Source organism: Neurospora hispaniola, assembly GCF_033458365.1.
Source record: "Neurospora hispaniola strain FGSC 10403 chromosome Unknown B0T23scaffold_6, whole genome shotgun sequence".
Classification (NCBI taxonomy): Eukaryota; Fungi; Ascomycota; class Sordariomycetes; order Sordariales; family Sordariaceae; genus Neurospora; species Neurospora hispaniola.
The window spans coordinates 1,220,059-1,243,411 of NW_026944411.1; the positions used below are offsets into that span (position 1 = coordinate 1,220,059).

At 51.0% G+C, this 23,353-nt stretch overlaps 8 protein-coding genes and 1 non-coding gene across 9 annotated transcripts; 5 read left to right on the forward strand and 4 right to left on the reverse strand.

The window, feature by feature from the left end:
* The first annotated feature begins 1,539 nt into the window (after positions 1–1,539).
* B0T23DRAFT_189361 (DUF1640-domain-containing protein) lies at positions 1,540–2,989 on the forward strand. Its single transcript, XM_062833196.1, has 2 exons — positions 1,540–2,156; positions 2,257–2,989. Exons 1-2 carry the CDS (start codon positions 1,762–1,764, stop codon positions 2,684–2,686), a joined length of 825 nt encoding a protein of 274 aa, XP_062690679.1. The 5' UTR covers positions 1,540–1,761; the 3' UTR covers positions 2,687–2,989.
* On the reverse strand, positions 2,990–4,837 carry B0T23DRAFT_445131 (uncharacterized protein). Its single transcript, XM_062840914.1, has 2 exons — positions 4,631–4,837; positions 2,990–4,285 (listed from the first exon to the last, which is right to left on the reverse strand). The coding sequence occupies exons 1-2, from the start codon at positions 4,793–4,795 to the stop codon at positions 3,485–3,487; spliced, it is 966 nt and encodes a 321-aa protein (XP_062690680.1). The 5' UTR covers positions 4,796–4,837; the 3' UTR covers positions 2,990–3,484.
* A 730-nt stretch (positions 4,838–5,567) lies between these two features.
* Positions 5,568–5,653, forward strand: B0T23DRAFT_t264. The gene has a single exon. It is a non-coding gene; the product is annotated as a tRNA-Gln (tRNA).
* A 323-nt stretch (positions 5,654–5,976) lies between these two features.
* On the reverse strand, positions 5,977–7,942 carry B0T23DRAFT_384334 (S-adenosyl-L-methionine-dependent methyltransferase). The gene is made up of 3 exons (XM_062837469.1): positions 7,804–7,942; positions 7,090–7,709; positions 5,977–7,054 (listed from the first exon to the last, which is right to left on the reverse strand). The coding sequence occupies exons 2-3, from the start codon at positions 7,456–7,458 to the stop codon at positions 6,293–6,295; spliced, it is 1,131 nt and encodes a 376-aa protein (XP_062690681.1). The 5' UTR covers positions 7,459–7,709; positions 7,804–7,942; the 3' UTR covers positions 5,977–6,292.
* A 3,128-nt stretch (positions 7,943–11,070) lies between these two features.
* On the forward strand, positions 11,071–12,546 carry B0T23DRAFT_189413 (uncharacterized protein). Its single transcript, XM_062833197.1, has 2 exons — positions 11,071–12,267; positions 12,337–12,546. The coding sequence occupies exon 1, from the start codon at positions 11,368–11,370 to the stop codon at positions 12,265–12,267; it is 900 nt and encodes a 299-aa protein (XP_062690682.1). The 5' UTR covers positions 11,071–11,367; the 3' UTR covers positions 12,337–12,546.
* Positions 12,316–12,546, forward strand: B0T23DRAFT_362104 (uncharacterized protein; the record flags this gene model as incomplete). The annotated part of the gene is made up of 1 exon (XM_062836295.1): positions 12,316–12,546. A coding segment is annotated over one exon (224 nt), but the record flags the coding sequence as incomplete, so codon positions are not given.
* Positions 12,547–13,098: 552 nt separating this feature from the next.
* On the reverse strand, positions 13,099–14,570 carry B0T23DRAFT_445159 (zf-DNL-domain-containing protein; the record flags this gene model as incomplete). Its single annotated transcript, XM_062840915.1, has 2 exons — positions 13,099–14,475; positions 14,514–14,570. Coding segments are annotated over 2 exons (1,125 nt in total), but the record flags the coding sequence as incomplete, so codon positions are not given.
* A 524-nt stretch (positions 14,571–15,094) lies between these two features.
* Positions 15,095–18,033, forward strand: B0T23DRAFT_189427 (Cullin-domain-containing protein). The gene is made up of 3 exons (XM_062833198.1): positions 15,095–15,271; positions 15,345–17,650; positions 17,731–18,033. Exons 1-3 carry the CDS (start codon positions 15,233–15,235, stop codon positions 17,900–17,902), a joined length of 2,517 nt encoding a protein of 838 aa, XP_062690685.1. The 5' UTR covers positions 15,095–15,232; the 3' UTR covers positions 17,903–18,033.
* Positions 18,034–18,514: 481 nt separating this feature from the next.
* B0T23DRAFT_189431 (DNA polymerase phi-domain-containing protein) lies at positions 18,515–21,919 on the reverse strand. The gene is made up of 2 exons (XM_062833199.1): positions 20,789–21,919; positions 18,515–20,735 (listed from the first exon to the last, which is right to left on the reverse strand). Exons 1-2 carry the CDS (start codon positions 21,837–21,839, stop codon positions 18,712–18,714), a joined length of 3,075 nt encoding a protein of 1,024 aa, XP_062690686.1. The 5' UTR covers positions 21,840–21,919; the 3' UTR covers positions 18,515–18,711.
* Between the last annotated feature and the right edge of the window lie 1,434 nt (positions 21,920–23,353).

Here is a 23,353-nt window from a genome sequence, read left to right on the forward strand (position 1 = left end):
CCACCTGGGTCAATGGATTACTATCGATATCAGTTGCTACTCTCGACGCTAAGATCTGGATTACATTGACCAGACGGGTGGAAAATGGATGAAGAGAGAAGAGAGAAAACGACGGGCCTTGGGAGCGACAGGGTTTTCTTAATCAGATCCAAGCGTCGAGAGTAGCAACCGATATCGATAGTAATCCATTGACCCAGGTGGAACTAGAAGGGTGCTACACTTAATTGTTCATCATACTCCCCGTGAACATGCCATTTGTATCAGCACCACGACTGGCATCATGACATGCCAAGTTGTTGGGACGATTTGGGAGCTATAACAGTTGAGCCTACGCAATGGACCGACGAGGTCATTGATACCTCTACCGAAACTGAATGATTGCAGCATTACAATGTCTATAACAGGGAAGCGTAAAGCAGTGAACATCAAGTGCGCTGATGTAGGAAGACACTGGCCTTCTGGACCGGTCAGCCTCCATTCTCTCCCACCTGTCATCCTGTTTCGCAGGTCAGACTATTGTCCTCAGCCAGGTTTGGTCATCGCCAAGCGAGTTGAATGATTGCACTTTGACCGTTGCAGGTGCCAAAGTACATTTCATTCCCGTTGATACTTCGTCTCAGAACCCCTAATTAGAAAAGATAGTCAAAGCGTCGAGACTAAATTCATACTGGAAGTATCAATGAAGAGTATGTGCCAGTTGCGCAACATTGCCTGGATCACGACGACTTTTTCCAAGCCGCAACATCAAGCACGTCAACAGCCATAGGTTGTGCCACTTGTTATTCCTTTCATAAACGAGATGAATCGGATGCGGGATCCCTATAATAGGGACAAAACCCCTACTGAAGACCTATCCGCAACCGTCAACCCAAATGCTCCGTAAAATCACGTGTACACGCGAGTAGACATTCGGTCTCTTCGATTGTCTACGAGCTTGCAGTACGCCGCTACTTGGTGTGACACGGAACACTCGTTCACAAATGTAAACATTCATATCAAATGACAAAGCACATCGGTGTAGGTATGTACGCCCAATCATTGCGACCCTTTCCATGGAGCCACGAAGGGCAAGGAAAGCACCGCACCCAAGATTGTTCGCTGATATCTGTTCTCCATTCTGTTCGAAATCGATGAATTGGTCCTGGGTCAGCTCCGAACGAATCCGGGGACCTCGCATCCAAGTTGCATTCCGAGAATGTGATATAATGCGTTGTAAAAATTGGAGAAAAAAAGGGAGAAAAAGTCCAAAAGCGAAAAAGTTTTCGGCTACTTTTATGGACGGCCAAGCAGGCAGGGGACGTGCACGCAGCAGACCAGTTGGCTGTGGCTTACCAGCGCAAGTCGAGGTGGGGTCCAATGAATTCTGGCGGGACGATTCTCACTGTCAGGTACTGCACCAGCCACAAGAACGAACGCCGGGCGTAATGCGGATCCGCCTTTCAGCCATAATGCCAAGAACGCGGCCAAAGCCGGCACAGGTGGGGCCGGCTATGGAGATTGGACGCATGGATCCTCGTCAATGTCACTGCCCCTTCCGAATGCCGGGCGAGATCCCGATCATCTGGAAGTGTGACTGACGTGGTGACTTACGTTCTGCAACGACATCATACCTTCAATCTCCGAAAAGCTCCAACACTTCCTGTATTCCAGTTTCGACAACACAGTTACCCTCGTTTCTGCAAAACATCCACCAGACCGAACCGCTCCCTACCTGTCATCAAAGTACACGCAAAACGAACCCAAGACAAACCACCAAAGACAATGAACACTGCGCAATCCCTCCCACGATTTCTACTCCCACGGCTGAGCTGGCAGGGTCCTCTCTCGCCAAACGTAGCCAGAACTGTTCCGTCCATCCTCCCGCAAGCCCACGATCAGCAACTACGAACATGGCAACCCCTCTGCTCTTCAAGATCCTTCCACTCGAGCCAACCGACTGATCACGCCCAATGTACCGCACCGAGCAACAAGCCGCGGTCGCTTAACATAATCGCCCGCAACCCAAGTCTAAGACGCTCATTCCATGCTTCCGCGGCACGCAGGCGCGACCACCACTTCGACACACTCAAGTTTGTCCAGCGCCTACAAGAAGATGGGTTCACAGAAGAGCAATCAGTGGCCATGATGAAAGTCCTGAACGACGTGATCGAAGAAAGGTAAAGCTCACATTATTCACCAGCCCTCCCCTCCCTTTTCTTTCCGACACCCCTTATTGTCCCGCTCCGTAAACTAACCACTCCTCTTCTGTCTAAGCAGCATACAAAACCTCACCCGAACCATGGTCCTCCGCGAAGACGCCGCCAAAGCGACCTACACGCAGAAAGTCGACTTCGCCAAGCTGCGCAGCGAGCTACTCTCGGCCGACAGCACCGAGTCGAACACCACCCGGGCCGCCCACGAACGGCTGACCAACGACATTGCCAAGCTCAACAGCCGGCTACGCGACGAGATCGGTCGTACCCAGGCTAGCGTCCGGCTCGACCTGAATCTAGAGAAGGGCCGCATCCGCGAGGAGGCCGTGTCGCAAGAGCTCAAGATCAAGGAGACGGAGACCAAAATCGAGCAGGAGGTGGCAGCGCTGAGGCAGCAGCTGGAACAGGTCAAATTCCAGACACTGCAGTGGCTTATGGGTGTCTGCACCGGTTTTGCTGCGTTGTTGCTCGGTGCCTGGCGTCTATTGATGTGAGGTATCACCGGGAAGACCGGGAGGGTGTGTTTGTTATGTTTGCTTGAGGTTGGAGTCTTTTCCCTGCATGGGAAAGAGTTGTCGGGATACCTATGGTATAACTACTGAGCGCTATGCTTGTTTGTTGTTTGTGCCTGTCAAAGAACCAAGGAATCACTTTCACAGGCACCACGTTAAAGTCCGGCCCTATTTACTACTCAAAGTTTGAGTGCTATCGTTTGCATCAAATAAGGGATGAAACTGGTGGTCATGGTTCCTTTGGTTAGCTCCACAAGAACGGCCGCGGACAAGTGTTGATGGTACCCATGTGCTTCTTGCTGCGCCTGCCATGGACATCACAAATCAGTGGAGTTTTCTTCTAATTAAGCGCTTACTACATGTACTGTACTTACCCTTCCTCTGACGCTTTGATGTTGGTCTAATGAACATCGATATGTCTCAAGAGTAGCACTTGGCTCAGCGGAAGGGCTTGGCTATTCGAGTCCCGCATCATGTACTTGATAGGGGTATCACAGTCTATGTAAGCTCAATTGGAGACGAAGAGGTGTCGTGTGCAGTTTACATGCGATCAAAGCTGAGATCAATCTTAATAGCTGCGGCTACGAGATGATCCTCGAGCTATTAAAGGGAAGGTTGACATCACAAACTCGTGGAAGGGAACGCTTCTACAGTCTCTCAAGACAACCTAGTGCTTTCAAGTCTCCCTATTCTACTTCGGCTATCTGTCTCCATGGATTCCTTCGATTTGTACCAACAAGGTCACACCTAAGTAACCCACACCACGACGTACACCAAGTGTTAACCCTCGCACTTCATCTTGATACTCTTACACCTCGCGCAGGGTGTCGGCCCAGTCCCAGTCCCACGATTACCACCACCAGTGCCCGTCCCGCCACCATCAGCGTGACCGCTACCGTTGCTCAAGACCGTACAAGGCAAGAACTCATCACCCCTCTGAGGCCTCGCGAAACGTCCTATACCAGTACGCGTGCCTGTACCAATCAGGCCCCCTCCGACATTCCCAGCAGCAGCAACAGCAGCAGCAGCAGCTACCTCATCCAGCTGTCTCTGTCTACGAGCGCACGAGTGGCACGGGCCGCGAAGGCGGGGAACGCCCGTCGCTTGGATTTGGCGGGCGCGGAAGACTTCGTAGGCTGTGCCGTATCTCTTTCGTTTCTTGGGGAAGTTTGTTGTTGCTTTTTGGGTTGGAGTTGTTGGAGTTGCGATTCTAAAGTGGTATTGGGGTAGGGGTTGGTGGGGTTGTCTGAAGTGAGACCGTGAACCTGAAGGAGGTGATTGTGGTTCTGTTTGTGATTGATCTTGATGCCGAGGGCTCAGAGGGGTAGGGGCTGTAAGTATGAGTGTTGGCTTGTTGGGTGATGTTGGTGCTTCTGGGTTTGTAAGGGTCGGCTGGGGTAGAAGTGATGTGCGTGCTGTATGCTGCGTTTCTTGAAGGGTGTTGCCAGCGTGAGTGAAGGAGGGTATTGCTTCAGTTTCGAAGTGTTGTGGTTGAGAACCATTCGCGAGACACTTCCTCTTCTTGACCACTGGCCGCTGCGAATAGAGATCGTCAACGTTGGAACTATCTGCTTGGGGTGTCTTGTTATGACAAGACCGAGATAGAGTTGGAGGAGGCGACAAGACGCAGGTAGTCCCCGCATGACGGTGGTGGGTAATGTTGATTTGACCAGCAGCAGGGTCCTCACGGGAGCAGGACAGCGTCTGATATGAAGACCTCTTATAAGGAACTTGCGAAGTTGGAAGCACCACAACTCTTCCATGGATACCGACTATCTGTCTTGTGCACGGAAGCTCTTTTGTGGTAGTAATAACCCGATGTTCCTCAGCTCCCAAAGCTATTCGTTTCCTATAGTCGGCGGCCTGGACTGGTGATGAAAACTGGCAAGGGCTTGAGGTTTGTGTGCGCAGCATCAACAGGCCTACTACAGCATCGATCTCTGCCGTCGATAGATGAACGCTCATACCGGTCAGAGCCTCTATAACCCTGAGACTAACGTGTTGCTCATGGTTGTTCGACGGCGTGATCTGTGAGGATATGTCTAGTGGTCTAGACTGCTGAAAAGGTCTTCTCGCACGGGATAACCACATCGCGTCACCCAGAGACTCAGGGCACAATCTATGTGAATTATCATTTGTCACTTTTTGAAGTTTTCTTCTTCTTAGTAAGAGAGATTTCTGGGTCTCAGAAGCTCTTACGGGCAAGAAGAAGAAGAAGGAAGCGGTGATTGCATCCACACTTTGACAATGGAGCAGGCAAGGCCTTGGATAAACAGAAGAAGACTAACTCTTCGTCGCCACGGGAATATTCTCTTTCTCTGACATGATGGTAGTCGAAAAGGTTCAACAGTATTTCGGCATTTGATGGTGCGTCAAATTCCTGTGAACCGCTTTGTCGGGTGGTAAAGCTCTATATACCTATCTTGGTGGTGTCTGATTCAATTACTCCAGGTGGGTGTTGTCAACAATTGTCAACAAACCCTGAACAGATATTAATGAGCCCAGAACAAGCGGCATGTTTTCCAAGCACATCAACCTAGTGATCCTTAAGATTGTTCCAGAAGAATGCCCGCAAATTGACATATGATGACGGCTTTCCTCGTCTGCAGGCATACTGCTCGTTGCCCGTGTTGAAGATGCTAAGAGATGTAGAACAGTTCTTCAAAATGCACCACAGTAACTTCTATAGTCAATCAATTGGGCTTTCTAAAGTTACGAAACTTGCTTTACGCTAACTGCCTCTGTCGCTTGGAAAACGTTCAGTGTTAATATTATCATCTTGGGTTGTCCCAGATCATAAATTGGCACTTATAGGTTCTGACTAGCGTAGGTTCCCTCAACCAATAGCAAACGTGGTACACACGGTTGTATAGTGTAGCGGTTATCACTCCGGATTCTGATTCTCTTCAGGACATTCCGGCAACCCCGGTTCGATTCCGGGTACGACCTTATATTTTTTCTTTTCTTTATCATCGTAAATCTGTTGCCTCCATATTTCTCCCGCATTGCAGCTCATTTTATCATTTTTCGAGCCGTTTCAAGATTGCGAGCAGATGTGCTCTTACTAGTTGTTTCGGGAATTGTTTTGTGAAAGCACAGAAAGACAGCCCTATTACGGCACCATGCACCAGAACAGTTCATCGGCGGCTCAGCTTGGCCACCAAGATAATCAACGACATGTGTAATGCATAGAGGTACGGAAACTGACATATAGATGTTCGAAATTTATATAAATTGTCACGAACATAACCTTGTCATATGCAGATGGGTTGTTTGAGCAGTCAATTTTGGTATTGCAATACAAAATGCCTCGTTCTATGGATATCTAATTGTCTGAAGACAAGGGTGCAGTAGCAAAAAAAAAAAAAAAATGCAGTAACAAACGTACAAGAGATGACAATTCCTTATCTATCATCCAACATCCTCCATCACACACACATTATTGATTATTCTAGAAAAAGAACCGAAAGGGGGGATATCCATCGCAAAAGGTTCAAACGGTATCATAAGCCGAAACCTTACACGAAACCATCACCACCATGCGCCAGGCTTGCTTTCTTTGTGCACAGGTATCTGTCGTTCAAGCGATCAGAGGGGCTTCTCCGCAACAATCCAGTAACTTGTCGAAATGAGACGCATCCTGTCCATCTTCACAAACGCCTGCCCATCCAGACATAACCTGTTGATCAATGTTTTGAAGTGCTGGGGCAGGACCTTGATCTTCACCAAGCCCAGAATGATCTGGCGCATGGTGCGGAAGTAAATGTCAACCCGATCAATCAGAGGTGCCTGCAAGCCGTCGATGCTCGCATTCTCGGATTTCGTGACGACAAAGCCAGCATCCTCGAGGGCCTTCTCGAAGCTCTTGGGCGTTGGCGTGCCAACGGCGCCGATTAGGGGCTTCACGCGCCTCATGAGCGCAAGGTGTTCCGGGTTGCTGGGGTCGTAGCCTGGCAGGCTAACCCAGTCGAGGAGCGAGACCTTGGCACCCGGCTTGAGAACGCGGTAGACTTCACGGAAGAGCGTTGGGAGATCCTTGCACAATGACAGTGCTTGGATCTGGTAGAAGCAGTCAAAGGAGTTGTCGGCGAAGGGTAGTGGTAGCGTGTTCATGTCTTGTTGTACAAAGTTGTTCTTGAATCCCTTCTGGTTGTTGAACTCTTGTGCCTGGGCGACCTGGTTAGGGTCGATGTTGAGACCGGTAACTGTAGCGCCGGTCATGCTGGCCATATGAGCAGCCACGCGCCCTCGGCCACATCCCAAGTCGAGAACCTTGTCGCCGGCCTTCATGCCAATGGCATGCGCGACGGCCTTCTCATAAAGCAGCTGATTCTCAATGACGGAAGCCCGCTTGTCCATGTGGGGGGAATGTACATCTTCTCGACATCGCCCATGGCGCAGAGGTGGTTGATGATTCCGTAGTAAGCCTTCAAGCACTCGCCGACCTTGGCCTGGTAGTCAGGACCAAGTTCCTTGATCATGGCATCTTCGTCGGCCCAGTCAAGGTTGTAGATGACATACGAGTGCATGTAGTCATCTACCTGCTTTGGTGTTAGGTGGTGAATATACTTGAAGGCTGATCGGAAGGTCTTGAAGCGGTTTGTGGTGGATTGCCGGTCGGCGTCGTCAAGCCCCAGCGCATCTTGCTTTCGTGTGGATGGTGGCGCATTCACGGAGAGCTTTTGCTTCTCTTCGGCTATCCTGTCGATGCCGTCGGAGCTATCCGATACCCGGTTCTGAAGTGGAACGGACATGGTGAAGAATGTGCAGATTTCTGGGGCGCGGGGGAGGCAGTGCTTGAGCCCCAAATGCGGAGATGTGGGCGGAGAGGTTTAAGTTTTGTGGATGGGGGGGGGTAAAATAGAGCCCTTCGCAAGTGAAAGATGGATGAGAGGACGACAACTGATGTAGAAGCCGGAAATAAGCACAGCACAACGGGCCGCGGAGCTGCTTTATTGTGAAATATTTGGTTGGCTAGGTAAAAGTTGAGTGAGAGGAGAATGAACTGGAGGAGTAAACGCAAAATTAGTGGATAGACAGGTAAATATCGATTATGATATCAAAAGCCATGCATGGAGATGAACGGGAATTCCAGGTACCATCGATCTATGGCACTACATATCACTTGCACGGGAAGAGCGGAGCTCAAAATGTGGAAAAGAAAAGAAAAACTTTAACATGCAAGGATTGGGACTGGACAATGATCGGAGCATACTGTCAACAGACTGGATCCCGAAAGGTCCGGGAGGTCCGGGAGCGCCGGATGAGTTCGGTCGGAAGTCGGGTCCAAAAAGTCGTCACCTGAGGATGAGGTCGCCGCGTCGCGACTAACTTTGAAACGGTAGTGTATAATATCTGGGCGCTTAAAGGGGACCATGAAGCCGTCATCATGAAAAGTTCGGGGCTTCAAAAGAAGCAGGAAGAACTGTGCTTGGGGATAACCGTTCGGTGAATTAGTCATCTCCACTGTTGGGTAAGACGCATGCATCAGTCATCCCACCTTCCGGTTTGCTGTTGCAGCCGTTGCAGTAATGGATGCTTCCCGTCTTGTACAGATGACAGTGACAAAGTTGATGGGAATACTACCAGCGACATCAGGTTGTTTGCGTATTACCGCAGATGCCGCCTTGATCGACGACTATGGGGCAACGGGCAGGAACGGAGGGAGAGAGGAGGGTTCATTTCCCTGTGTTCCGGTCTCATAGGCATCATATCCCCATCATAGCCATCATGGACTGGTGTTGGTAATCTGCCATGTCCAAAAAAGCGCGGAACCTCGGTTCAAACTTTGTAAGCGGCCGAAATGCGTACCTTTGGCTCGTCTCGTGGGAAATTTAGCGCCGGATGTTCGTTGATAAGTGCGTCTTTTCTGGGCGACTTTTTCAATTAAAGTCCCCTCTTCAACCGCTTCAAATAAAAAGATGGGCGATATCGGTGCTGTTTGATCCGTCGGTCAATATGTCACCAAATGCCGTTGTGAGAGAAGGACAGGGTCCTGAGCGCCGGGATCCCATCTTCGGCAAAACAAGCTCGGAGGTAACTCTGACAAGATTTTTTCTAATGCCGGGATGACCTCGCGGTGGGACTTTCGACGAATAGAATTTAACAAGCTGCAACCCTGAGAGTCGAGCAGGGTGTATTTTACCTCATCTCCCCATCGCTGTTGTCACGACAAATCAACCTGATATCATGTCGGCTTTGCATAGTACGATTGGTACGTGAGGCATATGGCCGGAGAGCTCGGTCGTTGGGTCCCGTTCGGATCGGCGCTTGACACGTTGAAACCGTCAAGACAATGCCGGGTGTGCTACCGAGTGTTCGTCAAGGGGGTTATGACGCTGTGGTGCCGAGCATCTTTGCTGAGATTTTGAGCCGATCGGGCGAGGCCAGCGGTTGCGGGCGAACCCGGATGGTCATCGCGGACGCGTTGAAAAACCCGAGTGAAGTGACCTAAAGGCCGGAATCCGGTCGTTGGTCCATCATAAATGCCGTTGAAAAGCTTTGGGGTTCCGGGCCGCTTCAGTTGGGATGACGCACTGTCTGCAGCCCGCTTCCATGTTGCAGATTTTAGGTAGTGTATGTACTGTGTAGTTCAGGGTCCACTGAGCCAGCCAGCCCTATCAGGCAGGACAGTATCTTCAGCGCTGGTGGACACGGAGCGCTCCTCGCAGCTTTTGAAGACTGATAACTGACCTGGTGCTTGTTTGCTGTAGAAGTTGTTAGTACGTGAGTGCGCTGGATCCACCTGTACAGTGTACAAGAAATCCACGGCACTTTCATAATGGAAACACCTTATTGCATGGCGCCTCGGAGCTGCCCGAAGTCCTCTCGAGACCTGATGACAATACTGTACCGGTAAACCGAATACCATATGCTTGGTGAGCTACCATACGTGCAGAACCCGACCAACCGCATCTTATAATAATCTGCGAATACTCCAGTCCTATCAATTACATTGATCGATCTGGGCCCAAAATTTCACTTCCGCAACACCGCCATCGACAGGACTGCAACCCATTACAACTCGCAGTATCAACACCGAAGACTTCGCCAGCGGAGCGTTTGTTAGACTTCGCTGCAGTCGCGAACGAAACACGTTCAACTGAAAACATAACCCATCACAAATTTCCCGGGTAGATTGACCACAGAAAAAGCACCAGTTGTTCGTGGAAAACCCCAAGTTGAACTGAACAGTAACTCGCATCCACGAGAGTGAGCAGGTGGACTTGAACATGTGGGGAAAGCTTCTGATATGATCGAAGAAGCCATGCATTTCGCATGAAAAGAGTTGGTTACTTATGTCAGCTACTTCTGATGGCTAGGCAAGCCAGGTTTACCAGACTCTCCGCAAACAGTGCTTCTTGCTCTGGATAAAAAAGTGTTGATCGTGGAAACATGCAAGAAAGAGGTAGAAAGTAGCGCATTACTGATATTAGACGATCAGATGCCACGATCAACAAGAAGAAAACCGTCTAGGCACTGGACACTGGCGCTTCTGTTGTATTTTTGTCCTTTGTTGTGCCACCTTCGTCCAACATCACACCGGCGTCTCCTGCATGAACCACGAGGACACTCCGATACGACTCATTCCTCTGGCTGAAACGATAGTTTCTTGATATTCCTCTGTTGTTTCCTCGAGGTACTGGATCCCACTCCAAAGAAAAGCTGGCGCCAGAGGTTCAGCTCGCCCAAGCCTGGGGCCAGGCGCAATGAGTCCTTTGAGCAATCAACCACGCTTTCCCAAAATGGGTTTGAATAGAACTTCAATAAACACTTTGTTGCGGACCCCTAAATTTGCCGCTAGTGTACCACACCGCATGCACCAAACAGTCACCATGCCTCTCCTTCACGTTCCCTGCCTTATTCTGGAAGGACGCTATTTCTCACGTGGCATCAACGCAAAACGCCTCTTGCATCCTCATCTTCACCTCGCCCTTGCTTTGTCTTCCGTACAACTAACCTGCTTTAGACGTTTGGCTTCTCCCCGAGTCCCGTATCCCCGGCTGCATGAAGCATCTTCAACTAGGCTAGTTCCGTCAGGCCATCATTGGGCGGAGCACCGAGTCTGACCTGAACGTCTTCGTCCGAACCTTCATCGCCTTGAAGCTCTTCAACGTTTCCGACACCTCGGGACCGAACTTTCATCCCTTCGAATTTTTAGTCGTGGCAATTCATCCCATGCTCTGGGAGAAGGTGGCTCCATCGTCGGGCTCAATGAAGCCTTCCTCTGAATAGAGATCTGAATAAGCCATTGACGAATCCTCTCCGTCAACCTCCACCAAAGCAAACCCTTGACCTCAATAACCACACCATCACTGGTGATCCTTTCACCAACTTTGCCTAGTTCTGGACCGGCCTGTTGTCTTCTTTGAACGAGCTCCCTCCCTCGCGGCCACCGCCTCCTTGGACGATCCTTGTCGCTGACCAGGTTAACTTCCGGATCTATAGAGAGTTCGTCTGAATAAACATGCTTGCGCAGACGACTTAAGCAGCCGTGATATATTGTATATAAAAGATGGTGTTGACCTCCTCAGGACACACTTCTTTTTTTCTCCATCACCTTTGACATTGCCAATCAACCCTCAGAGGTCTTCATTCTCTCAATCAACAGGGTCCTTTCGTTGACACTTTTTACATTCTTCATCCAAGCCGTTTTGTTCAAGATGAAGTTCACTCTTCCTCTTGTCATCTTCGCCGCCGTGGCCTCCGCCACCCCGGTCGCCCAGCCAAACGCTGAGGCCGAAGCCCAGTGGTGCCGGATCCATGGCCAGTCCTGCTGGAAGGTCAAGCGTGTTGCTGATGCCTTCGCCAACGCCATCCAGGGCATGAGTGGTCTCCCGCCCCGCGATGAGTCCGGCCACCAGCCCGCCCAGGTCGCCAAGCGCCAGGTTGACGAGCTTGCCGGCATCATCGCCCTCACTCAGGAGGACGTTAACGCCTACTACGACTCGCTCGGCCTCCAAGAGAAGTTTGCTCCATCCACCGAGGAGGAGAAGAAGACCGAGAAGGTCGCCAAGCGTGAGGCCGAGGCCGAGGCACAATGGTGCCGCATCCACGGCCAATCGTGCTGGAAGAAGCGTGAGGCCGAAGCCCAGTGGTGCCGCATTCACGGCCAGTCGTGCTGGAAGCGTGACGCCCTCCCCGAGGCCGAGCCCCAGTGGTGCCGCATCCACGGCCAGTCCTGCTGGAAGAAGCGTGACGCCGCTCCCGAGGCTGCTCCCGAGGCTGAGGCCAACCCACAATGGTGCCGCATCCACGGCCAGTCCTGCTGGAAGGCCAAGCGCGCCGCCGAGGCCGTCATGACCGCCATCCAGTCCGCCGAGGCCGAGTCCGCCCTCCTTCTCCGTGACACCACCTTCAGCCCCGTCGACCGCGTCGGCAAGCGCGATCCCCAGTTCTGCAACATGAGGCTCCACCCCGACAGGAAGTGCTGGAAGCGTGATGCCTCCCCTGAGGCCTCTTGCAACGCTCCCGACGGCGCCTGCACCAAGGCTACCCGTGACTTGCACGCCATGTACAACGTGGCTCGTGCCATCCTCACTGCTCACTCCGATGAGAACTAGGTTAGTGACAGCTCCCTTCTCTCGAGATGCACCGAGCAGCCCACATGCTAATTTGCATCACTTCGGCAGATGTTTCCCCAAAATCTTCTTCCCTAGGAGAGGGCACGACAAAGCAAACAAAAAAGGGGGCAGAGAAAAGGCTTGGATATATCACTTTTGTTCCCTCTTTACACACTTCACTTCTTTCTGGAAAAAAAAGTACAACACATCTATATACACACACACAGAAGCTTTTTGGGTTCACACTCAACACAAAGGGATTGGATAGGTGAATACTTGTACAATCCTGTTTTTATCAATTATTCTTCAAGTGGGATGGGAATGGGGTATCGGAGCATGCCTGTACTTAGCTAGTTCTGAATCTCTCCCGCTCACCCGGACGCTGAATTCAAGGATGAGGCTGCTTGCCGATCGAAGGCAGCCTCGAATACTTTCCTTGACATGCTTTCTTCATGCTCACTTGCTTCCCGTGACATATTATCTGCCCACATGGTCTGGAAATCTGCTGATTATCGCTTGGTGATCTTGTGAAAGGTGTTAATAGCTGGTTTGACGCATGGTTGTCCAGGTACGATAATATATTGGGTGGAATGTTGATGAATTATTTCCTAAACGCCAAAAGTCAGACATCAGGTGAATGGTCTGTGAACCATCCTTCGCCCTTGAGACTTGGAGGCCTATTTGCTATCGGGATTTGTTGCAGTACCTGAGATAGGGGGGAGTGTCCACGGTTCCTTTGTATCGTGGGGTAAGAACTGAGAGAACAACAATATCATATCTTGGTGTCTGATGTTCATAAGCCGCCCGTGCCATCCAGATCATGTTCCCAGCCGCTACCTAGCGCGAGGGCTTTGCCGAACCTTTCCCAGTTTTATATTTCTACACGTATGATACAATTAGTATGACTCTCGACATCGGGTATGCCAACGTCAACAGACTGGCATGCAATGCCTGTCCATATGATATCCGTCGCCTTATCTCTTTTCTCTACCCTTATTGCCCTTGCTGAACTTGGAAAATCCGTCAGCGACTCCCAAAAGCCAGAACACCCAAAGAGCCACACCCGCTCGTCACAGCCCCTTCTTTCTCCAGCCAAGGCATTTCCAGTGATGGCCACTCCCCCTTTAATCCATCCAACATTTAATTGCTCTCATCCCCATCCTTCTTCCCCTCTCCAGGCCTCACAGTCTTGAAAGTTGACCCCGGCGGACTATTATCCACCTCCTTCTTCGGCTTCTCCGGCGCCGGCTCCGGCTCCGGCTCCCTCATGGTACTTGTCCCATCCTCCCAAAACTCCACATCCCCTTCCTCGCCCAGAGTCCCCCTCTTGACCATCATCCCTTTTTCTTTCAATAAATCCTCGACCGTCACTCTCCGGTCTCCGAAGAGCTTGAGGTGGTCGCTGATGACGTGTCGATTACGGCAGTTCGGGCACGAGATCAACACGGACCCGTGGTGGTAACCCTGTTTGGAGACCTTGTGCTTGGATCGGTGATCGCAGGGGATGCAGGTGAAGGTGAGCTCGTACTGGGGAACTTGGGACGTGTCACGCTTGGGTTGTGCGGGTTGTTGTTGATCGGAGGGAGGGGATTGAGGTTCAGGGGAGGATGAGGGCTGGCTTCGAGGACGAGGGATGGTGTGTTTTTGTCGGATTGGTGTGTAGTTGGTATCTCCTCGTTGTTGTGTTTGCTGTTGCTGTGACAGTGGTACTGGCCGCTGGCACTGAGAGCTGTAGGAGTGAACATAGTAGTTGAGGAAGCGCGACGTTGTGGTTGTGGTTTTCAGCGATTGCGCCGGCGCCGAGCCGAGTCGGGCAATGCAGGACAGTGTTGATGCCGCTGCTCGTTTGGAGGCCATGGCTGGAGGTATAGATGGGAATGTTGGGCCGGTATGGGATCCCTTTTGGGATTTGGTTGAATCACGGCCAAAAATTATGATATTGTGAGCAAGAAAAAAGATATAATGCGATAGATTCGGATAGAATCCGGTCGTTTCGTCATTGCGCCGTAGAAGTCCAGCATCGCGACCCGCCCGCCTGCCTAGGTTGCCTGTCGCAATGTTTCTTATCGATAACGATCCCTGCGGAATATCCGTTCCACTTGCCTCTACGTACTTATACTTGTAGTGCGCCTCTCCACCTGTAACAGTTCGCATCTTTCCGGCGATGTTGTCGATGATGAATTGTAAAGTGGCAAAGCTAACTAAGTACTCTCTATCGGGTGTTCATCTTGAGCAGTCCTCGACACCCATATTAACGGAGTTTCTGTTGAATCTGTAAACAACACTGGGCGCCCGGCGTTTGAGCTGGTACGTAACGTGTAATGATACTTACAACACACTACTATAGGTACTGCTTCGATCTCTTAAGCTCCGTTGGAAGTACCTAGTACCTGGAGATCCACACCTATCTACCGCGTGCCTGAACTTCCCGTTTGTCAAATACCGTTTAGGTACCCTTCCATTACTAAACTTCATCCTCGATCACGTCTCTCACGTTTGCCACTTCTGGCAATTATCATGCCTCGGGTCTTCACTTTCTCTTGACTTCTCCGTTTTGTTTTTTTTTAGCCCCGAGTGTTCATATACTTTACGATTCACGGACCACCAAACGTTTTCTTTCTTCGGTCTGGGGATCGTGTACATCTGCTGCGAATCGCAGAACCCATTCTCAGCCATTCCAATCCTTTGAGAGCTCGTCCCGCGCGCCCTGGCCCAGCTCGACCTGACAACTTCCTTTGTGACTCTCCATCAGTAACGACTCATTGGCCACAGTCACCACAGCCCCTTAGCTATTACGCGTCTTCTATTCAGACCTTTTCTTCACGACACACCGTCGATAACCAAAGTGGTTACCGGCTGCGGTCGCTTGAGACTATAGCTCTCGGAAGGGTCACATCTGCAGGACTTCCACTTCACCCTTCACAAAGACCCTTGCGGTTAGGAACGGAACACAAACGTCGCAATCATGGCATCGAGAACCAACAAGATCAGGCCCATTAGGAAGGTGTGTGTGTGTCGGGTTTGCTTACGCGGTTCGGGCGCTTTTCACCATGCAGTTAAAGCTAATGATATGTTAGCCGATAACGAATCGAGACCAGAGCGAGTTCGAGCCATGCTGGGCCCTCCTGCGCGACGCCATGACCGATATTCACCTACAGAACGCCGGCCGTCTGTCCTTCGAACAATTATACCGAGCTTCATACAAGATTGTGCTCCGAAAGAAGGGCGCCCTACTCTACGAGAGGGTTAGAGACTTTGAACAGGAGTGGTTCCGAGATCACATCATGCCGAACATCGCCGCCCTGATCACCAAGAACCTGATCAACATATCGCTGCTTCAGCACCCCGGGTCGAGCTCACATGAGCGTAGGGAGATGGGCGAAAAGTTCCTGCGCGGAATACGAGACTCATGGACGGATCACAATAGGTCCATGAACATGATCGCGGACGTGCTCATGTATCTCGACCGTGTCTATACCCTAGAGACGAAGCAGCCCTCTCTGTTTGCCGTTACAATTGGTCTCTTCCGGAACAATGTCCTCCGGAGCCACATTGGCGCCGCCGCAGAAGATATCGAGCAAGACTTTGTCGTCTTTGACATTCTCTGCGCCGTCATATTGGACCTGATCAACATGGAGCGCGACGGCGATATCATCAACCGAAACCTAGTGCGCAAAATAACTGCAATGCTTGAGAGCTTATACGAGACAGATGACGAGATCGAAAACCATCGGCTTTACCTAACCCTTTTCGAACCTCGGTATCTCGAGGCAAGCACCGAGTTTTACCGCAAAGAGTGCGAGAAGCTGGTCCAGGAAGCAAATTGCAGCACATGGCTCCGCCATGCCCAACGGCGACTGAATGAGGAGCGCGAACGATGTGGTACTACCCTATCAATTATGACGACCGACAAAATCGCGAGTGTTGTGGAGAAGGAGCTCATCGAGGCAAAGCTCGATGTCTTTCTGGCCATGGAAGGGAGCGGCCTGAAGCCCATGATCGACAATGATCGCTTGGACGACCTTTCGATCTTGTACCAACTCATATCCAGAGTGGACAGTACGAAATCGGCGCTGAAAGTTATTCTACAACGTAGAGTGCGGGAGCTTGGACTGGAGATTGAGAAGGCGCTCAAAAACACAGACTTTTCCGTCGCTGGTGCAGCTGCTGGGGATGGTGAGGATGCTGGCGAAGCGGCAGAGAAGGCCAAACCCCAGACCTTGAATCCGGCTCAGCAGCAAACCGCTGCCGCTATCAAGTGGGTGGACGACGTATTGCAGCTTAAGGACAAGTTCGACAGAATATTGTCCGATTGCTTCTGCGATGATCTCCTGCTACAGTCCGCGATCACACGAAGCTTCTCTGACTTCATCAACTCTTTCAATCGCAGTTCTGAATATGTTTCTCTATTCATTGATGACAACCTCAAACGCGGCATCAAGACCAAGACGGAAGCCGAAGTAGATGCTGTCTTGGACAAAGCCATCGTTCTTCTCAGATATCTTACAGATCGAGACATGTTCGAAAGGTATTACCAGAAACATCTGGCCAAGCGGCTACTGCATGGGAAGTCTGAAATCCATACCGAGAAGGAGATGGTATCTCGTATGAAGTCGGAAATGGGCAACCATTTCACATCCAAGTTTGAAGGCATGTTCAAGGACATGGAGTTATCCAAGGACCTAACCGACAACTACCGTGACCATATCGCCAGTTTAGGTGATGCCGACTATAAGATGGTTGACCTCAACATCAACGTCCTGACCACCAACAACTGGCCACCCGAGGTAATGGGTGGTAGTACGTCGAAGGGAGAAGGGGCGAAACCGGATTGCTTCTATCCGCCCGAAATCAAGCGGCTCCAGGAGAGCTTTTACAAGTACTACCTGAAGGACAGGAGCGGCCGTGTTCTTACATGGGTTAGCTCAGCGGGCAATGCGGACGTCAAGTGTGTGTTTCCCAAGGTTCCGGGCAAGGAGACTGGACCTTTGAGCAAGGAAAGGCGGTATGAGCTAAACGTCTCGACGTATGGCATGATTGTGCTTATGCTGTTCAACGATCTCGTGGACGGCGAAAGTTTGAGCTTCGACGAGATCCAAGCCAAGACGAACATTCCGGCACCAGAGCTCATGCGAACACTGGCTTCACTTTCGAGTGTTCCCAAGTGCAGGGTACTGCTAAAGGAACCGGCCACAAAGAACGTCAAGAATACCGACAAGTTCTCTTACAACGCACAGTTTGTGAGTAAGGCTATCAGGATCAAAGCTCCCGTTATAAGCAGCATTTCCAAGGTCGAGGGAGACGAGGAGCGAAAGGAGACGGAAAGGAAGAATGATCAGACGCGCGCTCATGTTATCGATGCGGCGGTTGTCAGAATTATGAAGTCAGTCATTTTGCCCGTTGCCCCATTCCGAGTCGGTTAGCATGTATTTTGTCCCCGAAGCTAACGTTTTACTTTTACAGGCAACGCAAGTTACTGGCCCATACTAAGCTCGTAAACGAGGTGATCTCGCAACTCATGGGCCGCTTCAAGCCCGACGTACCGCTAATCAAGAAACGGATCGAGGATCTCCTGGCGAGAGAGTACTTGGAGCGGGTTGAAGGTGACTCGTCAACGTACCGATACTTGGCTTAGACCACTGCATCGCATTACACGTAGTGGTAGTATATGTTGCACTAACCATAGCACTATGCCGACTGGATAGTCGTTTACATACAATAAATACAACAATTCATGATTGGGAGGTCCGGCGAGAATCATGCTTCAGATTAGAATCTCGATAACGTCCGTCCTCTAGTGGCCGTACGAGTAAGCAACGTGCCCTACTTCTTTACCTCTTTCTACCATGCAAAAATCCTGCAAATATATATATACATGTGTGTGTGCCCAGACATCATTACAGCTGAGCTATTCTTGGAAGGTCCTTAGGTGATCCGTCTCCTAACCCTATCAGAAGAAAGCTCCCTGTACGAACATCGAATGGGGGACATCCAGAAATGAGACACACATATTCGCGATACTGCATTTTTGGGCTGGGTCCGACGGCGCTGGACATGTATTTTTTTTCTAATCTGCGCATCAGCGGCTTTGTCATTCTTTCAGGAGTTGCGTTGAGTCGAGTCGAGTTGAGTTGTCTTTTGTTATTGCATATGGGCTTGAAAGTCATCCATCGCGTCGGTCTTTCGCCACGGGCCGTACTTGGAAAAGGTTAGGGGGATGAATAGAAAGTTTGAAATCTACAACGAAAACAGTTTACATGTTGTGCCTACTCTCCTTTCTTTGCCTTTGGGGGGTTCAAATGTTGATCAAGAGTAGGAACTAGCAAGCAAGGGTTCATTGGCACTTCTATGATACCGCCAGTGCTTTTTGCGCCATCATCAAATACTGATAGTATCACTTCCCTCCATTTCACCTGTCAAACTCTCAACACCACCTATTTAGCTCTACTCCTGCATCGCCGCAGCATTAGCACTAGCACTAGCATGGCTCTGGCACCAGTTAAGCCAATCCGAGAAGAAGGCCGGTTGGATCTTGACATCGCCCTTGAACCACTTCAGCTGCGAATCCGCATACAACTCAAACACTTTTTCCGTCTTCTCCCTCGCTACCAACACCGACGCGATCGCCAAGCTCGCCGTTGATGCCGCCTTGGCAAACGCATGCGACCCATCCTTGGGCGCCTCCGAGTGCACCTCCTGCAACTTCGCCACCAGCTCCTCGACCTGCTCGTCGCTGATTTCAGTGGTAAAGCTGCTCTTGGCCTTCTTGAGTGCCTTGGAGAATTGATTAATCATCTCGCACGCTTTATTGGCGAGTGGTTTGGTGGTGGTCGTGCGGATTAGCTCCAGCAGGGGGAGCAAAACCTCAAAAGCGAGCGGGTTCGCGATGGCTGCTTCCTTCTTGACAAAGATGGCAAGCAGGTCGAGGACGCGGTGCTTAAAGTTGATCACCGTTTCCTTGGCGTCTTTCTTCTCCTTCTTCTTGTTGGTATTGGCTGCCTTGGCCCGGTGCTTGAAAATCTCGGCTAGCTTGGCGTCGACTTCCATCATTTCGCTGTCGGACATGTCGGACTCGTCACCAGAGTCCGTAGCGTCGGCGTCTTTGTCGAGGCGGTGGCTGCCGAGAGCTTCGGCTAAGGCGGTGTCCAAGGCGTCGAGGGCTTCTTGGTTTTCGTTTTCAGGTTCTGAGGTGTTGTCGTTGTCCTCATCGTCGTCGTTGTCAGAGTCGGAGTCGTTATCGCTGGGTTCGTCGTTGGAACCGGCTTCTTCGAGGTTGACGATTTCCACATCGGAATCGAGTTCTTCCGCGTCGTCGTCGCTTCCGTGATCGTGGTCGAGCTCGTCGTCCGAGCCTTCGGCGTCGGCCATGTCCTCGTCCTCGGTGCTGAAGAGCGCTTGCTGGCCCTTGGCGCTCTCTTCGGCTGTCAGGGGGTCGGTCAGAAGCTTGAGGGCTTCGGACGACATGAGGTTTGTGAAGGCCTCGAAAACCTGCTGTGATACCTGCCGCATGAGCGAAGACGGGCGAGCAACCATGGCGAGAAGGATTTCCACCAGGAACTCGGCGATACCCTCGCCGCCCTGAATGTCCTCGCCGGCAAGCTTGTCGTAGCACTCTTCGAGCTCCTCGAGAAGGTTCATGACGTCGGGGTCTTCATTGTAGAATTGCAGGATAGCGACGGCATACAACAGGGCGAGAGCCTGGCGGGGAGCTTTGGTATCCTTGGTGTCCTTGGCGGGGTCGAGCAGGTCTTTGAGCCGCTCGTAGGCTTCGAGAACGGTTCCGCCAATCTCGTCCTCGGGGTCCAGGTCGACCTTGATGGAGAGGATGGCGCCGCAAAGGTGGCCGAAGTCTTCGGGCCTCTTCACGAGCTTGGCGAAGGCAGAGGTGGTTTTGGTGCGGAGCGCCTCTCTGATGCTTGCTGGGACTGACTGGTTCGAGTAAGCCAATTCCGTGAGGACCTCGATCGCCGAGCCAGGAACGGAGACGCTTGAGGTGTTCTCCTCGTCGGATGGCACGCTAGAGAGTCTGAAAAGGTAGCTGCTCAGTGACTGGTAGTACTTGGTCTCATCAAGACCGCTCTTGGAGAAGTCCTTGAGCTGCAGAGTCTTGAGTACCTTCTTGATGCTCTCGGGGGTGGTATGTTGCAGGATTTTGTCAACGGTCTTGGTGTTGGTCCGTTGATCGAAGTTGTACACGCCATTGTGGCTAAGAAGCTGGCGAAGAATTGTCGGCAGAAGGGAGGGATCGCGGTCAACGATAGCTTCGATTCCCTTAAGCGCTTTGATTGCCGCGCGGTGAAGATACCTGTCTTCCTTGGCAGCTTGATTCATGAGACAAGTCATGAGGTTCTGGCTAAATACGGACTCGACGATGAAGGTCTGGCTGGCTGCGCCTTCGAGCATCCGCTGAAAGATCATGAACCCAGAGAATTTTTGGCTGTCCGACGAGGTTTTGGAGAAGAATCCCTCTGATGAAACTTGTTAGCTCACGATTCACTCAAGGATGGGCAGTGATACTTACCATCAACGACCCGCTTCCAAAACTGCTTGAACTGCTCAGCGGCATCAGACTTATCCTTCTCGCCAAGCTTCAGGAAATGGGCAAGAATCAAATTCCACACAAAGTGCAACTGAGCAGTCCAGTTGCCTTGCTTCTGTTTCTTGTTTCCCGCTTGATCGTTGGACGTATCTCTACCACTGTCCTTCAGGACAGTAGGAAGAGAGGTGAGGGAACCAGCCTCAAGAGGGCTTCGCCACGGCTGTTTGGGCATTTTCATGTCTGGGAAGCGATCGAGAGCGGCAATCCAGATACCAACACCTTCAGGCGTCTTGGCCAACCCTTCATCAGCGAGTCTCTGCAGCGTTTTCTCCACAAGTTCGACCTCCATCTGGGAGATGGCCTGCACAATAATCCAGCCGCATTGAGACTTGAGCCACGACTTCTTCTGAGAAAGTTTGAGGACCAGGTCCAAAACAGCCTGCCACCTCGACTTATCGGAGAAGAGAATGCCGGCACGGACAAAGCATTCGATGCCAAACAACTGACCGAAATAATGATCTCTCTCCTCCTGACCATTGCCACTGCCTCCAGCATCGGTTTTCTCAACCAGAATACCCAGAACCTTGTCGAATGTGAGCCCCGTGTACTTGGACCCAGCAAGGTATTTTTCTCCAAACAGCTGACCCAGAATCTCAGTTAAAACCAGACTGAAGCCCAGACGGGATGCGTTCCTCCCACTGGCGAGACCGCGGAAAAGGCGGCCCGCAAGGTGGCGGAAAAGGACGGGCTCCTCGACGCCATTGCCTTCCAAAAGACCAGCAATTATGATGCTGGCAGCCTCAATGCGTTCACTTTGGTCTTCGCTGCCGAGCTTCTCATACAGTGCAAGCTCTCTCTTGCGCTCCTCAACGGTGGGGTGCTCGGTGAAGGGCGCCGGCTTGTCCTGGACTTTTGATGATGCCTTGGTTTTTGTCGAACCATTTGTCACTGGCGTATCTTTCTTTGATCTTTTCTGAGAAGGGAGACTGTCATTGGCAGCCTCCTTTGGCGTGCGTTTCCTTTTGTTGGCCATTTTGTCTGCCGTCGGTGTTGTTTTGAAATTCGATGACAACTTTCTGGCCGGGTTCAGGTTGTCAGTGGATGCGATGCCAGTATGAACAGCTGCCGGCCATTAGAGGTATCGCCGTCTCCTGGAAAATTTTAGTGGGGCCGCTGCTGTTCTGCCTGCTTCTACCGCTTTACCAGCGGGATGATTCTTTCTCTTAATTGCATAGAAAGATGACATTATCATGCAATGTTCGCCAAACCATCCACATCCTACCAAAGAACAATTTACTGAGGCTGCTTGTCTTTGTCTTGATGACCACATCCACTCCACCCATACGCGTGCACATTCGACTGGATGAGGAGGCCCATTTGTTTCTAATAACGTTTTTCAGAATTTGCGAAATACTGCGTCAATCGATCTCAACATGGTTTCTTTGAAGTGACCTGAATACACTGTGGACCGTCATCATGTGACACCGCGTTACCCCGCGCGTCGCCGGGGCAATGTTTGTTTACATCCGCTTGCCACACAACGCGACATCAGTCTTGTTGCTCGTTGCTAGGTTGTAACAACGAAGAGATAGTGAATGACGGCCAACGAAAACCTGGGCGAGACATTGATCGGAAAGTGTCAGATACTATTGAGGGGCCAACAACATAAACAAAACAAAAGGGAGCGATCGTATGCCGAAGTGCAAGAACGGCTGTGGGGCCTCGCCGGGAGGCAACCGTGGTTCACCACCAAAAGGACTAGTTTCCGAAACAGCCATTCACAGGCTCCATCACTTGAACCGAGTCTGTACATACCTCTAGTAGAGTTGGGTTTTAGTTTATCTGCGAAACCATGTCCTATGGCTCAATCTATTGTGACGAGATGTTTCCACTGGATTTCAACATCAGGACATGATAGAACCAGTGGCTGTTCCGGAGCATCATTGATGTATACTAGGAGAAGGTGCAGACCGAGGACTTCTTTGTCAAATCGTCAATGAACAGGTTCTTGGTGTTCAAAAGTTTTGACATTGTTTCCGAGTTCCGATCCCTTGCCTATTCCCTTCAAAGGCCACACTTCTGTCATCCCTCCCGGGCTGCCGTGTGCGTAACTGACCCTGAGTGAATCAAGAAGTATGGACCATGCAAGTAGAAATAATAATGAGGACAGGTCAAAGTGTCCGCGGAATTGTGACATTTTACAGTTTAGATAAAGATAAAAAGCGATAGTGAATACTTGGTACTACTGCGTGGTATAGGCAGAGTTCATGTACCTCGGCGCAAAGACGCACCGAATGCAAGTCTTCAGTGAGCGCTTATGTACCTCTACTGCGTGGTTAGGCCCGTGGATGTGCCCCAGAGTTGACGCCCGATCCCGCGCAATGGGAGCAACTCGTGTGAACGGAAAGAATGAAATGATGCACTGCAATGATAAGTCCGCATAATGATACTGATAAAAACAAAGAAGGAGGGATGGGATGAAAGACAGAAGTCACTACCAAGTGGAAAGCTCTGGGCAATGTGCAGCAGACGGGACCATACGACGGG